The 15,567-nt window shown below is 42.2% G+C and overlaps 1 protein-coding gene and 1 non-coding gene across 6 annotated transcripts in view; both read left to right on the top strand.

Annotated features, from left to right (window-relative positions):
* The window catches only part of LIPN (lipase family member N), a 38,128-nt gene that overhangs the window by 14,170 nt on the left and 8,391 nt on the right, over nt 1–15,567 (top strand). Inside the window, exons 9-11 of one of the 5 annotated variants that reach the window (XM_077751881.1) lie at nt 529–600; nt 4,439–4,565; nt 5,085–5,168. In XM_077751881.1, the coding sequence (XP_077608007.1) occupies nt 529–600; nt 4,439–4,531 (165 nt within the window). In that variant the 3' untranslated portion in view covers nt 4,532–4,565; nt 5,085–5,168. Of the gene's footprint in view, nt 1–528; nt 601–2,051; nt 2,131–4,438; nt 4,566–5,084; nt 6,414–15,567 lie in introns of those variants that run through there. The other 4 variants (XM_077751879.1, XM_077751882.1, XR_013332072.1 and 1 more) reach the window with 4 other exon arrangements.
* LOC144221436 (U6 spliceosomal RNA) lies at nt 10,252–10,354 on the top strand. The gene has a single exon (XR_013332076.1). It is a non-coding gene; the product is annotated as a U6 spliceosomal RNA (small nuclear RNA).

Raw genomic sequence — 15,567 nt, 5'->3', positions numbered from 1 at the left:
GTCCAAAGTCATTTTGTTACATCCGAAAGGACAAGGTTAGCAGGTCCACCCAAAGAAGGTGCGAAGCTGGTTTCTGCTTTGACCTCGCCACTGTCCTTGGTTTGATTTCCCCAAATTAAAAAAAATTCAATGTTTATTTAATTTTGAGAGGGGGGGAAGAACAAAGTCCTGGGGGAGGGGCAGAGAGAGAAGGAGACACAGAATCTGAAGCAGGCTCCAGGCTCCAAGCTGTCTGCACAGAGCCTGATGCAGGGCTCAAACCCACGGCCCCATGAACTGTAAGATCATGGCCTGAACCAAAGTTGGATGCCTAACAGACTGAGCCATCCAGGCACCCCTGATCTCCCCAGATTTTAAGGGAACGGACCTTAAAGGTATGGTAGACACGAAGTAGGTGACATAAATGAACTCTATCGTAGATAGGAGCTTGTAAAATAGATGCTGAGTTGAAGCACGAGGTAACCTGGGAAGAAGGCTTGAGGAGACCAAGCCTTACTCTAATTATCTTTCCCAACACATTTATTTCAGCTTTACCGATCAGATGAATTCAGAGCATATGACTGGGGAAGTGAAGCTGAGAACATGCATCACTACAATCAGGTGAGCTGCTCCAAATTGCCCCAGAAGCCAGGTTTTGAGAAATTATAATAAATTATCAGAGGGGCACCTGGGTGGCACAGTCAGTTAAGCCTCCAACCTCAGCTCAGCTCATGATCTCGTGGTTTGCGAGTTTTGAGCCCCGCATTGGGCTCGCTGCTGTCACCGCAGAGCCCACTTTGGATCCTCTGTCGCCCTCTCTCTCCCCCCCCTCCTCTGCTCAGGCTCTCTCTCTCCCTCTCTCTGCCCCTTCGCTGTTCATGTGCACATGTGCACTCGCACATTCTCTCTCTCTCTGAAAAATAAATAAACATTAAAAAAAGAAATTACTGGAGAGTAAAAAGAATCTTACCTGGCAATTGGTGGCATTGTCATTGATAGAACTTTTTAAAAAATGTCTAATTGAAATATGCATTCATTCCAGAAAGTTGGGAAATAAAAGATGCATATCTTAAGGAATTCGAATAGTTTATAATTCCTCCACCCAGAGAATATTGGTGTATCAATGTTTTACTGCATTTATTCCAGTCTTCTCAGTATCGCTGCTTTTAGGCAATTTTTTAAAAGTTTTATTTATTTAAGTCATCTCTGCAGCCCACATGGGGCTGGAACTCACACCCCCAAGATCAAAAGTCAGATTCTCTTAGGGTGCCTGGGTGACTCAATCGGTTGAGCATCCGACTTTGGCTCAGGTTGTGACCTCGTGGTTGACGAGTTCAAGCCCCGCATCAGACTCTGTGCTGACAGCTCAGAGCCTGGAGCCTGCTTCAAATTCTGTGTGTGTCTCTCTCTGCCCCTCCTCTGCTCATGCTCTGTCTCTCTCTGTCTCAAAACCAAAATAAACATTAAAAGTCAGATGCTCTTCCAACTAAGCCACCCAGGCACTCCCCCTTACACAATTTTTATTCTTGCTTTTTCATTTACAGTAACAGCAAGATCTAGTCAATGTTACTGAGGTGTTTTTGAACATACTTTTGTTGACTGTATAGTAATGGAAATTGTTTTATAAAAATCTATTAACACATACAGAGTAGATGAACACCGACATCCTGATATCAGTAGGAAAAAAACAGGATCCCACAATAAAATTAAAAGAATAATATCTCCCATGAAGAGTTGAGTCATTAGTATTATTTTTCCCTCTGAATTTTCTTTTTTTTTTATTTCTGAGAGAGAGAGAGAGACAGCATGAGCAGGGGAAGGTCAGAGAGAGAGGGAGATACAGAATCTGATACAGGCTCCAGGCTCTGAGCTGGCTCTCAGCACAGAGCCCCATGTGGGGCTCGAACCCACAAACCGTGAGATCATGGCCTGAGCCGAAGTCAGACGCTTAACTGACTGAGGCACCCAGGTGCCCCTGAATTTTCACACTAAAATTTGTAGACCCACTTAGCCCTCCTGTACTTGTGATTAATCCTGTTAATCACAAACAAATCTACCATTTCTCTCCTCAGAGTCAGAAACTGGGCTTCTTGGTATGAACCAAACACATTAAATGTTTCCAGTGTTTTCCCGGACTGATGTATATTGGAGGCTACTTATTAGCACCAGCGTAAATCAATTAAACTTATTTCTGAGCATTAAAACAGTGAGCCAGACCAGTCAATTTCTCACTAATGGATTGAATTGTTAGAGAAATTATTCTACAAGCCTTTAAGACAACTAAGGCAGCTATGTATATTTTTACTATTTTTGAAGCTCGATTCAGGTGTGATTTACATTCGATAAAATTCACTGATTTTCCAAGTCAGTGAACTTCCACAAATACATACATTCATTCGTGTAACCATGCCACAATCAAGATATAGAGCATTTCCATTACCCCGAAAGTTTTCCCCTGCCCTTCAGATCCTGTATATTCACAGATGCAAGTATTTGCAAATTCCTAGAATAGGACCAGAAAGGAAAAAACAAAAAACAAAAAGCCACTAGCAAGTGTTAAAGGGATTACCTTCATAGTGGAGATGAAAGGCAGAATGAAGGGGAAGAATGTGAAGAATAAAGGAGGCTCTCATTTTGGATTTTACATACTTCCATTTTCTTCCATTATTGTTAATGAGCAGGTTATATTTATATATTGTTTCTGTTTACAAGAGAATGAAGCAAAAATATCACATACACACACTTAAGGCCATTATTAGCCACAGCTCCTTCTTTCTCAGCTTTAACTGAGGCAAAATTAACAAATAAAATTGTTAAGATTGAAGGGTGCAGTGTGGGTGAGAGTGTCAATGTACTTAGAATTTCTCAGCAGTTAGATAGATGGTCCTACCTTAGTGCAGGCCAATCCTGTTTTATTTGTGTATGATTTTGGGTCATTTGAAGTCAGTTTTATGATATTCTGGTCTCAGCACTTTGCCCTCTTAAATTCCCAGTGCTGTTCTCTGCGCGCACCGTGTTTGACGGAGAAAAAGAGGATTAGCCCGTGTGAGCCCCGTGAGGGCAGACGTTTCCTTCTGTTTTGTTCACTGGTGTTTTCTCACCTGGCAGGATACTGGGCACATCCGGGGCCCTTAACATTTATTTGTTGTATGCATGAAATTTCTTTTTTTTTTTTAATTTTTAAAAATTTTCTTTAATGTTTATTTATTTATTTTTTTAATGTTTTATTTATTTCTGAGAGACAGAGAGAGACAGCGTGAGCAGGGGAGGGTCAGAGAGAGAGGGAGACACAGAATCCGAACCAGGTTCCAGGCTCTGAGCTAGGTGCCCGCACAGAGCCCGACGCGGGGCTCGAACCCACGAACCGCGAGATCATGACCTGAGCCGAAGCCAGACGTTCAACCGACTGAGCCACCCAGCCTCCCCTTTAATGTTTATTTTTGAGAGAAAGAGAGAGACAGAGTGTAAGTGGGGGTGGAGGGGGCAGAGAGAGAGAGAGGGAGACACAGAATCTGAAGCAAGCTTCAGGCTCTGAGCTATCAGTAGAGAGCCTGATGCAGGGCTCGAACCCACAGATCTCAGGATCGTGACCTGAGCCAAAGTGAGGTGCTTAATCAACTAAGCCACACAGGTGCCCCATAAATGAAATTTCTTAACGCCCCTCTTCACCTTAAAATGTCTCTGTCCCCTTGATTCTCTTCTTCCCTCCTCTCTTCCAAAATGGAAGCCCTCTTCTTTCTCTGAGCCTGAGGCCTCGTGCCCTTGAGCCCATCTCTTCCCATTTCCTCTTTCTCCTGACTACTTTATCAGTTTCAATGAACCGCTGTTCCTTTTGGAAAATGAACAAACAACCTTCGGTCAACCTACCGATTCTAACGTGCACTAATCCATCCCTCTGTTTTTAACCAACATTTTTTAATATTTAAAAAGGCCAAGTTTCTCCACTTCCTCCCCTCCTCCACTCACTCCTGAACCCTGGGAAATGTGGTTTGGGCCTTCATCTTTCTACACAGTCTCCTTGCCATTCACTACCCCAAAGTGGACTTCCATAATGCAGTGATCTTGCGTTTTTCCTTCCATTTTTTAAAAGTTTAATTATTTTGACACACACAGAGAGAGACAGGGGCAGACAAAGAGGGAGAGAGAAAGAATCCCAAGCAGGCTCCACACTATCAGCAAAGATCCAATGCAGGGCTCGAACCCACAAACCACGAGATCATGACCTGAGCTGAAGTCAGCTGCTTAACTGACTGAGCCACCCAGATGCCCCTTCCTTCCCTTTTTGATTGCTTCCTCTGCCCTCTGTCTACACTGGCTACTTTCCTCACCACCACACCCCCATTCACAAATTGTCAGCTTTCTCCAGGATTCTTCACACCCCTCTCCCTTTCTCCCTTGGAGAATCTAATCCTCCCTATGGCTTCAGTTATCCTCAGGACCATCCCCACCGCCTGTCTAGCTTATTTCAGGAACTACTTCCAGCCTATTCCTTCCTCAAGTCGTCCCATATGATGCCCACACAATCATCTTAAGACAGAGCTCTGAGAAGTGACCCTGCCACACCTCCACCTCCAAACTTCTGGAAGGTATCAAGATACTTTAGCCTAGTGTCTAGACCTTGACTATCTGTCTCCTACCTCATCTGCTCAAGTAGTTTCTTCTTGGGGTTCTGGGGACAGTTTACCATCCTGCCCATGGGGTACATGCTCTTCACTTGCTAGGAAGCCCTCCTGCCCTCAACCCTCTCTGTCAAAATCCAATGCTCCCTCAAAAGTCATTTCAAATGACTCTTGTTTCTGTGAAGCTCCGTCAGAAGTCATTTCTTCTTTGCCTTCAAGCCATTGTTTTTGGGGAGCAGTTTTGTGGCTTTTGACATACCTTACTTTGTATGCAAATCTTTATTTACCTATTTTGCCTTGTTCCTTCCCACTCCCTGAAGATAGGGACCATTGCACGCAGTCTTCCTGTTTCCCTCAGTGCTTTATGATCAAAGACAGAACTTTGATCATAGTAAATGCTCATTGAGCAGCCTGTCTGCTTATCTGAATCCAGTAGTTGCCATGAGGAACTTTCTCTCAAGAATGCTCTTTCTCTCTCTTCCATAGAGCCGCCCCCCACTCTATGACTTGACCGCCATGAGAGTGCCTACTGCTATCTGGACTGGGGGCAATGACGTCCTTGTAACTCCCCAGGATGTGGCCAGGATACTCCCCCAGATCAGGAACCTCCGTTACTTCGACTTGTTGCCTGATTGGAACCACTTTGATTTCATCTGGGGCCTTGACGCTCCTCAGCGGGTATACAGGAAAATCATAGACTTGATGAAGTCATACTCCTGATGGCCATATGTACACTTCTGGGTTCAAAGTTGCGTGCAAGACTGTGAGCAGCTTTGGGAAAGAGACTAATCAGCAGGATAGCCTTCTCCAGTGTGGCTCACCTCTTTGCTGTTGCTGAGATGCTCCCTTACCTGACATCCACCTAAGAATTATTTCAACTGTCCTGTTCTTTCTCTAAGAAATACAAACACCCTCCAAATCCCTTCCCCTCAGTCAAATCCCTTCCCCGATTTTTCATCTCTGCTAACTGTACACTTGGAAGAGTAGTTCAAAGAGGACTTTTTCTTTCCTAGTTAAAGAAATATTTCCTAGAAGGGAAGGATTTGTAAAGGCAGCCACTTGGGACTATATTTGGAGTGGCTGTGATCATACGGCTTAGGCAGTATCGGAGTTAGGGCCATAGTCATTATGGTCATCTGTAAGCAAGCCATGATATAAGGTCCAGCCCACATCAAGCATGAAAGAAAACAGCAGACTGGGAAAACTAACAATATTTAAGTATTCGGGAGCACATTTTATTGGTCCAAGCTAAGAATGAAAAGAGAAAGATGGAACTGGGAATGAGTAGGTAAGATAAGCTGAATTACTAATTATTCTTAAGTTAGAACACATGAGAAAGAATTCTCTCTTGTTTTGCTCTAAAGAGAAGTTAAACCAATCACCACCGGTGTCTTTGTTGTCGATGTGGACTTCACACTATCGCCTGTTAGCAAGTGACACTTAAAGCAGCTTCCAGAAAGCCTATTTTAGAAGCAGCAAGGAAGGCACAGGAATATTCCAAGTCTTGCTCTCCTTCCTTCTCTAAATGGTGCCAGACATTGATTCTAGGATTTAGTACAGAGTTCCAAGAGTAGTGTAAAGTTTTGTGTCAGTCTGTAGTCCTGAGTGGTATAAATTTGCCAAGGTTCTTGACCTTCTACGATAATGTCATTAACGGAAAACTGTTTCTGATCCTCAAGGAATCATAAGTAAATGATACACATGCATACCTCCCACAGTTTATTTAAACTTACAACAGGTAAATGTAAATTAGGTCACTGATATTTGCACGTAAGATCAGGGTTTTGGGGATGTCAAATGCCACATCATCATTCTTCAATAAATAATCCATAATTCATGATTTTTAACCTTAGTTTTAGTGTCTTTAAAAGGAATGACAATTTTAAAACACTTGGGAAGCCATTTTATTTTATTTCAAAGTTTTTTTTAATGTTTACTTATTTTTTGAGAGAGAAAGAAACAGAGTGCAAGTGGGGGAGAGGCTGAGAGAGAAGGAGACACAGAATCCAAAGCAGGCTCCAGGCTCTGAGCTGTCAGCACAGAGCCCAATACGGGGCTTGAACACACAAACCTTGAGATCATGACCTGAGCCGAAATTGGATTTTTAACCAACTGAGCCACCCAGGTGCTCCTCAAATGGTACATAAATGACAGTGGGACCCTACGGAGAAAATCATGTTTGTATTACCCTAGACCAGAATAACTTGGAAAATTAAGGCAGAAGATGAGAAAATGTTTTGGGCTTTTGTGTGGAAGGGGGAAGTGGATTGCTATGGTTTGCAAACTCTAGCCACAAACTGAAATGAGAAGATAGAACTACCATATGATCCAGCAATCCTACTTTGGGGCATATATTCAAAGGAATGGAAATTACTATCTCAAAAAGATATATGCACCTCCGCGTCATTGCCTCATTATTCATAGCAGCCAAGACATAGAAACAACCTAAGCATCCATCCACATCTGAATGGATTAACAAAATGTGATAAACACACACATGCACACACACACACACACACACACACACACACACACACACTGGAATAATATTCAGCCATAAAGAAAGAAGGAAGTCCTGCCATTTGCAACAACCTAGATAGACCTTTAGGCATTATGCTAAGTGAAATAAGTCATACAAAGAAAGACAACTATTCTCAATTATTTGTGGAACTTAAGAACGCCAAACTCCTAGAAACAGAGTAGAATGGTGGTTGCTGGGGAGGGGGTTGTGTTCTTGGGGGGTGGAGATGTCTCAAAGGGTTTGCACTTTAAGCTGAGTAAGTTATGGGTATCATTATACCCTGGTGACTATAGCTCACAATACCGTATTGTGTACTTAAAAGTTGTTGTGAGAGCTTTAATGTTCTCACTGTAACAACAAAACAGTAATTATGTGAGATGAAGGATGTATTAACCAACCTTACTGGTGACCAACATTTCACAATATATAAGTGTATCAAATCATCACCTTGTGTATCTTAAACATACACAATGCTAAATGTCAGTTATATCTCAATAAAGCTGGATAAAAAAATCAGATCAGTGGAAGATTGCTAATCAGGCCACTGATAGTACATTTTTCATTCCTTTGTCTGAAATACCAGGATCACTTCCAAGTAAGCATACAGGCTAGCAATTCACTAATGAGGAACTTGGTTATAGACCTTGTAATGCAAAGTTATTGAAAATTTGACGCTGTTTCTCCTTTTCTTTGTCTTCCCCTTGTGTTGGCACAAAGCAAGAAACTCATAATCTCATAACAGGCTCACTAGGGAACTATGGTTTCTCAAGTCTAAATATTCCATTCATATTTTGTGTAGAACAAGGTAAATAATAATTTTAATTTCTAAAACAAATCCATGTCAAATGTAGAGTCTTTGGTGAATTTCTTTCAGGAAAAAATTAGCGTCAGTGGGGTGAAACCAGACAAAACTAATGGCTTTCTGAGACTCGTTAATCCAAGAGCAAGGAAGTTATGTGACCACCCATGGCCTGATTCACTTCTGACCACTTCCCATTCTCCTCCTGTGACTTTATCCACTCCTTCCAGAGTCTGGCCCAAACACCACCAGCTTTGACAAGATTTCCCTGAATCTCATGCTCTGAAATTAATACTTCTTCCAAATCACTTTTTAAAATATTTTTTAATGTTTATTTATTTAGAGGTGGGGAGGGGAAACAGAAGACCTGAAGTGGGCTCTGTGCTGACAGCAGAGAGACCAATACGGGGCTCCAACTCACAAACCATGAGATCGTGACCTGAGCCGAAGTTGGACACTTAACCGACTAAGCCACCCAGGCGCCCCAAATTCACTTTTTTTTTAATGTTTTATTTTATTTCTGAGAGACAGAGAGAGACAGTGTGAGCAGGGGAGGGTCAGAGAGAGAGGGAGATACAGAATCTGAAGCAGGCTCCAGGCTCTGAGCTAGCTGTCAGCACAGAGTCCGATGCAGGGCTCGAACCCATGAGCCATGAGATCATGACCTGAGCCGAAGTCGAGCCCAACCAACTGAACCACCTAGGAGCCCTGCCCCAAATCACTTTTTATTATGCTCCTGAATTATCTCTTTAGTCTATTTCCCTAATGCCCTTTAAGTGGCTGGAGAATAGATTCTATGCCTTTCTTATTGTGTAATCTTTTAAAATCGTTATTTTGCAATAATACAGATTGATGTGAAATTGCAAACATAGTACAGAAAGTTCTTACATACTCATCACTCAGCTTTCCCCAAAGGTAGCATCTTACCTAACTCTAGTTATCAAGGCCATGAAACTGAAATTGGTACAAGTCACAGAACTTACTCAGATCTCACAAGGTTTACATGCATTCCTGGGTGCGCATGCGTGGGTGCACATGTGATTCAGTGCAATGTTATCACATGTGTAGATTGTGTAACCACCACTACAGTGAAGATCTAGACCTGTCCATCATCACAGAAATTTCCTTCATGCTTTCCCTATGTACGTAAATACCATTCTTACCGTTTCCCAGCCCTCCCTTGGCAACCAGGAATTGGTTCTTTTATCTCTGTAACTTTGTGTCAGTGGAATCATGCAGTATGTGACTTTCTGGTACTGGCTTATTTTCACTCACTTGAGATCCATCCATGCCGTTAACTGTGAGTAGTACCCATGGTTTGGGCTTTTACCTTTTAACTTGTCAGTGCTTAGCAAGGTGACTTGAAAGAAGAAAACACTCAAGTTGGAGTCATTAATTTGATTCATTGCTAGTCCCACCCAAAGCTGAATTCCGTGCTGGCACCTTCTGATGTATATATTGCTCTAAGGAGAAATGTCAGTTTCTCTGAGTTTCCACCGACTTGACTGCGCAATCCTTCACTCCTATCTTTATCTGATATTTAGAGATTGCAAAACATTGATGCAGTTCTCATTACATTTTAGAGATTGGAGGGGATTTCGGGAGTGCTTTGGGGTACAGTAAAAACAGATCGCTGGTATTCACACCTTGAGGGTTACGAAATATTTCCCCCAGTCAGCGTCAAGGTGCAACAGGGCTTCTGTCTCAACAAAATCTCCATCAGCATCATCACATCTCCTGCAGAGCCAATCCAAATGAAAAGAAGAATGACAATAATCTGCAGTCATTCAAAATCTGTGTGAAGTATAATTAAATAAAAGCACTGGTATTTCTTTTTTCGCCAACTCCTGCCTTTGCCGTTTAAAAAAAGTTTGTTATTGAAGTATACCTGACACAGTGTTACATTAGTGCCAGGTGTACAATATAGCCCTTGAACAACTCTGTACATGATGCTGTGCTCACAAGTGTAGCTCCTGTCTGTCACCACGCTATGCTATTGCAATACTGTTGACTTGATTCCCCGTGCCGTGTCTTTTATTCCCATGACCTGTCCATGCCCTTCCCGGAAGCCTGTATCTCCTACTCCCCTTCCCCCATTTTCCCATCTTCCCACCCCTTCCCACTGGCAAACTATCAGCTTGTTCCTGTATTTATGGGTCTGCTTCTGTGTCTGTTGGGTTGGTTACTCTGGGGTTGGCTTTTTTTTTTTTTTTGTCATTTTAATCTGTGCAGACCACTTTCCTAACCAAACCTCAGTCAACTGAGCTGAGAAAGTTAACTTATTTGGAATACAATGGGCCCTTCGTAAGCTTCATCAAAATAAGCACTTTCAAGTGCTCACTTGAACATCACATAAATTAAAGTTGAAATTAGAGAAGATTGGCATCACTTCTGCACAAGGATGACTTACAAAGTCATGAAGCATTCCATATACTTTTATGTTTATTTGTATTTTTATTTTTAATGTTTATTTATTACATTTGAGAGAGACAGAGAGAGAGAGTGTGTGAGCAGGGAGAGGGGTAGAGGAAGACAGACACAGAATCCGAAGCAGGCTCCAGGCTCCAAGCTGTCAGCAGAGAGCCCGATGCGGGGCTCGAACGAACTCAGAAACAGTGAGATCATGACTTGAGCTGAAGCCGGACGTTTAACCAACTGAGCCACCCAGGTGCCCCTAAACTTATATATTTTAAACCACGAAATTCGTGATAATCTGTCACAGTGGCACTAGGAAACTAACATAGGGACAGACTCTCCCATCCTGTGGTTCAGTATGATTTAACACCATCGCATTATTCAGTAGCCTGTGCAGCAGCTAAAATCATCTGTAGTCCCAGCGGAGGGTGGCCTACATTTGGGGAAACAGAGAACTCCATGGGTCATCAGGGAAAATGGTGGCCATAGATTAAAGCAACTGTGGAAGAATTTACGCCTGAGGCGGTGAAACTGGTCGCCAAGATGATGGCTGATTACAGGGGAAGAGTGTGTGGTCAGTGCCCTGCTTCCTGCCCTCCTTCAGTATCTGAGCTGAAGGGACAGCTTTCCTGAATTTGCCCTCCTTCAGCAAATGCATTCTGCCCTGAGGTAGGTCATCCCTATGGTTCTTTCTGTCCCTAAATTGCACTGCTTTTCTCTGGATTAAAATAGGGTTGGAAATATTCTCTTAAATTAAGAAAAAAAGATTTATTTTGTTTTTGTTCAAATGCAAAAGTAAAGTATGTTCATTCTAGGTATCTTAGAAAATAGAGACACTAACAAAGAAAATAATAAATAACCAAAATTCTCACCTCCCAGAGAAAAACTACTTGGTTACTATTTTGATAGATTTCTTTCTGGTCTTATTTCTATTCATGTCCTTTTATAACTTAAAATTATTCAGTAAATGTTATTTAGTAGCCTTGATCCTCCCCTTTGAAACTTATTATGAACGCGTTAATACACTGCTACCATGCATTTGTGATGACCGAAGAGTATATTGTTCTGAGGATGAACTGGAATTTCTGTAACCATTTCCCTCACCTGGTACTTATGCTGTTTTTGCTCACCTCGGATGGCTCTTAGAAATAAATTTCTGAATTAAGACTATTTAATGTTGGAATTAATTGCAAGATTGAAGGAATAGAAGAGAGGGTAATAAGCGGTGACTCTTTTGGGGAAGAGAATGAGGAGAATCTTTTTACTTCATATGACACATGTTGAACAAGAGAATATGCTTGCCTTCCCCTTGACTCTCTACTGGAGAAAAACAAAGGACAGAGAGATGTTCTGGAAGGGGAGTAATTTCTTAAAGAGGAAAAAAACAAGTAAGAATATTTTTTCCTAGAATGTTTAGATGAATTTATAGATACTTCCTGTGTTGTGTTTTTCTATCACAGAAAGATGTGGTGCATGGACAATTCTCACTGTGGCAAAACAGGGAAGGTCTTTTCAAAATCTTTGCTTCATTAGAGATTTCTCATGGTAGGCACCCAGTTGATTGAATCAACACAATCAGATCAGATCATATATCCTTAAAGTAAATTTCTGCTTTAGCTGCTTACACAGGTTGTTAGATGGAGAGCTTCCAAATTTCCTGCTTGCTAAGTGTTGTCGTGGCCAAGCCAGTGTTAAGTGCGGCCTCAGAGCCCGGGCCGGGCAGGTCTGCCTAAACCTGACCTTGCAAATGGGAACTACTTAAAATAGTGCAGTCTGTTGTCAGGACTGCCGACTTCAAACGCCTCAGACATTTTTACTAAAGTGTGAAATAGCAAATTTCCAAGTAATCAGATTTATTTTCAGTCTTCTCCATCTCAAGCCTACAAATTGGTATTCATCCTAGTAAGGATGGCAACAATAAATACCAACGACATTTTAAGTGGCTTCTAGATGCCAGGCACCACGCTGCGCACCTCACGCATAATGTTTATTTTTAAGGCTTTACAACAATCTTGCAAGGAAGGTGTTATTGTTCATTTATAGGTAAGAAAGAGAAAATTAGAAGATCATCCAAGGGTCCCTAGTTGGTGAGAGCAGAGCTGGGATTTGAACCCAGGTCTATCAGAACCCACCATTCTCGACGTCTCTGATAGGTGGGACCCCATACTAGGTGACCCTGCACTTGAGCATTCAGTTGGGATTTCCAAGCTTCGCAGCTGAACGTACACATCCCTGTGCTAACCCTCTAATGGCCCTGGGGGAAATTTTCAAAGAAACTCAGGGATACCTCAAGTCTTTCATGGTCCCCAATAGGTCCATCCTTCACTGGGTATATTACAAGTTTGAAAAAGCAGGAATAAAAATTATTTTGTCTTTATTTTTAAGGACATTTAAAAACTTGTTTATAAACCTTCTGGATTTTGTTGTTGTTGTTTTTTATTTATTTGCTGTTTATTGGTGTGATTAAGGGTTCTCTGCATATTCCCTGTTGGAAAGATATACTAGGCATATTATAGATAATCAAATAAACATCTCAAGGCAAGAACCCTTGGGGAGGATCTTCTAGAACTGAGACCTGTCAGCATTAACGACAGGATTGGGTAGGCTGCTAGAGAATTCCCAAGCAAGAATAAAGACGGAGGAGAAGCAACTTTTGAATGCAGAAATGTTTCCTATTTAATTCTTGTATAGGGTGACAGTGGGTGCTGCGAAAATGTCCCTTAAAGCCCAGCAAAGTGCTAGGAGGGGCCGGGCTCTAACCGCTTTCCTCTCTCCTGTCACCTTTCCTTCCCTGTGCCTGTCACCTTTCATTCCCTGTGCACCTTGCCTGCCTCAGCCCTCATCACGCTGAAGCTGGTCCTCAACATGTTGGCACATTGTCTCCCTCTTCTGAGCCTTTTTATCTATAAAATAAATGAGCTGATCTGCAAGGTCTTTGTCAGCCTCAATATGTTGTATTCCTACAAATGTGATCACTTTTTAAATCTTTTTAATGTTTCATTTTATTTTTGAGAGAGAGAGACATAGAGTGTGAGTGGGGGAGGGCCAGAGGGAGAGGGAGACACTGAATCCGAAGCAGCTCTAGGCTCCAAGCTGTCAGCACAGAATCACACGTAATCACAAATGTGTGTGTTATGTATCAACTGAGTTATTTAAATGAGTAAAATTATCCAAAAAGCATATTTTTAAAAATGTTCATTTTTTCATCTATTTTGATAGAGACAGAGAGAGCAGGGGAGGGGAGACAGAGAGGGAGAGAGAATCCCAAGCAGGCTCTGCTCTGTCAGCATGGAGCCTCACGTGGGGCTCAAACTCACAAACCTTGAAATCATGACCTGATCTGAAATCAAGAATCGGGCTTTTAACCCACTGAGGCACCCAGGCATCCCCCCAAAACGGACTCTTAACTACAGAGAACATGCTGATGGTCACCAGAGGGAAGACGGAGTGGGGAATGGGTGAAATAGGTGATGGGGATTAAGGCGTGTACTTGTGAGGAGCCCTGGGTGACGTAGGGAAGTGTTGAATCACCATATTGTACACCTGAAACTAACATAACACTGTATGTTAACCAATTGAAATTTAAATAAAAACTAAGAATAAATAAATGAGTAAAATTACATTTGAAAACAAAATTGAATGCCCTTGTTGGCAGACTCCTTGCAGCCCTTCTACAGAAATGAGACTTCAACAGAACAGTTTGAAAACTACTGATCTGGTTCCAACCAAATTTTTATAGATTCCAGGGCCTAGATGGAGGAAGCGAATTCCCCACGGTCACACAACTAGCGACCCGGAGACCCCAGACCCTGACTCCTCTTCCAGTGCTCCGTCTACTTCACTTGAATGCCCCATTAACCAAGTTCTTTTTTTGTTTTGGAACTTCAGGCCTTATGACAAAACAGAGTAATTTCTCATAATTGGGGGAGAAAAGATGTTTGGGGACACAGGCACTGATTTAGATAGCTCCTGAATTACTTACTTGCCTTATTGAGTGATTTAATCCTACATCTGATTACTACAGGGTTTATTTATCTGTATAAAAGTACTCACAAGTCATAGGTAGTTTTAAGTACAACGTTGACACTCCTTTGCCTGCTGATTTCTTTTTAATTGATTTTAAGTTTACTTACTTATTTTGAGAAAGACAGGGACAGAGGCGGAGGAGCAGAAAGAGAGGGAGAGAGAGAATCCCAAGCAGGCTCTGCACTGTCAGCATGGAGCCTGACACAGGGCTTAAGCCCACAAATGGTGAGATCATGACCTGAGTCGAAATCAAGAGTCAGATGCTTAACGGACTGAGCCCCCCAGGAGCCCCCTGCCTGCTGATTTATTACCGATGTGAAAATCCTAGGACCCTCCTTTTTTCTCAGATTCCCAGACCCCCTGTCCCAGAACCCACAGACTCTGGGTGTGGTTTCGGAGGGTATCATGAGTCGGTGCTCAGACCAGGGCTACTCGGATCCCCTGATTGTCTCTGTGAGCAACGTGCAAGGGAAGAAATACCCTCCTTTGCCCATCACTCCATCTTTAGCTAGATTTCATATGACCTGGATGACAGATTGACCAGGTATAGATGTCACCAAGTCCCTAACCCTTCACTTTCTTTTGCCAAAATGCTCTCCACCACGGCCCCGGGGTCTAGCTAGCTCTTGGATTTTTTTTTTTTTTTAAATAATTCTTCCATCACAAGTATCATCCTTCATGATTTGCCAGCATATATTCAGATTTTGTCACTTCAAATTGTTCTTCCTTCTTTGACGCACTGTCCAGGAAACCATTCTGGACGGCAGATACAATGAATCAGGAACGCTAACATCTAAGGGAGTCCAGACAGCTGCTTCTTGTCGTTGCTTTCTAACTGCTAAGTGTGCTTATGAAAATTATTTTGCTATCTCTGAAGCAATCTTGGAAGTTCAAGCCTTTCACTGCTCTTCTCAGACCTCTCTTATCTCTGGGTTGAGTGGCCCCAGACGCTAAACATCTCGATAAACGTGGAAAGGTCCATTTATCAGAACATTTTGCAAAGTGCCTCCGTGGGCGGCATTAGGTGACTCACAACACTTTCTTGGCATCATTCGGACCCAATCCATGTGATCTCATTCTCTAGGCTTAGCTATATTGTTTGTTACATGCAACCCAGACTTATGATACTTAATTAATGTTTAAATCCATTTTGAGATGAAAGAAAATTGAACCCACATAAACTATCATTAGCGGTCAGAGAAATGAGG

The sequence above is a fragment of the Crocuta crocuta genome, unplaced genomic scaffold (genome assembly GCF_008692635.1).
Source record: "Crocuta crocuta isolate KB4526 unplaced genomic scaffold, BGI_CrCroc_1.0 scaffold694, whole genome shotgun sequence".
Classification (NCBI taxonomy): domain Eukaryota; kingdom Metazoa; phylum Chordata; class Mammalia; order Carnivora; family Hyaenidae; genus Crocuta; species Crocuta crocuta.
Note: the sequence above shows the minus strand (reverse complement) of the source record. Positions and strands in the feature narration are given on the sequence as shown.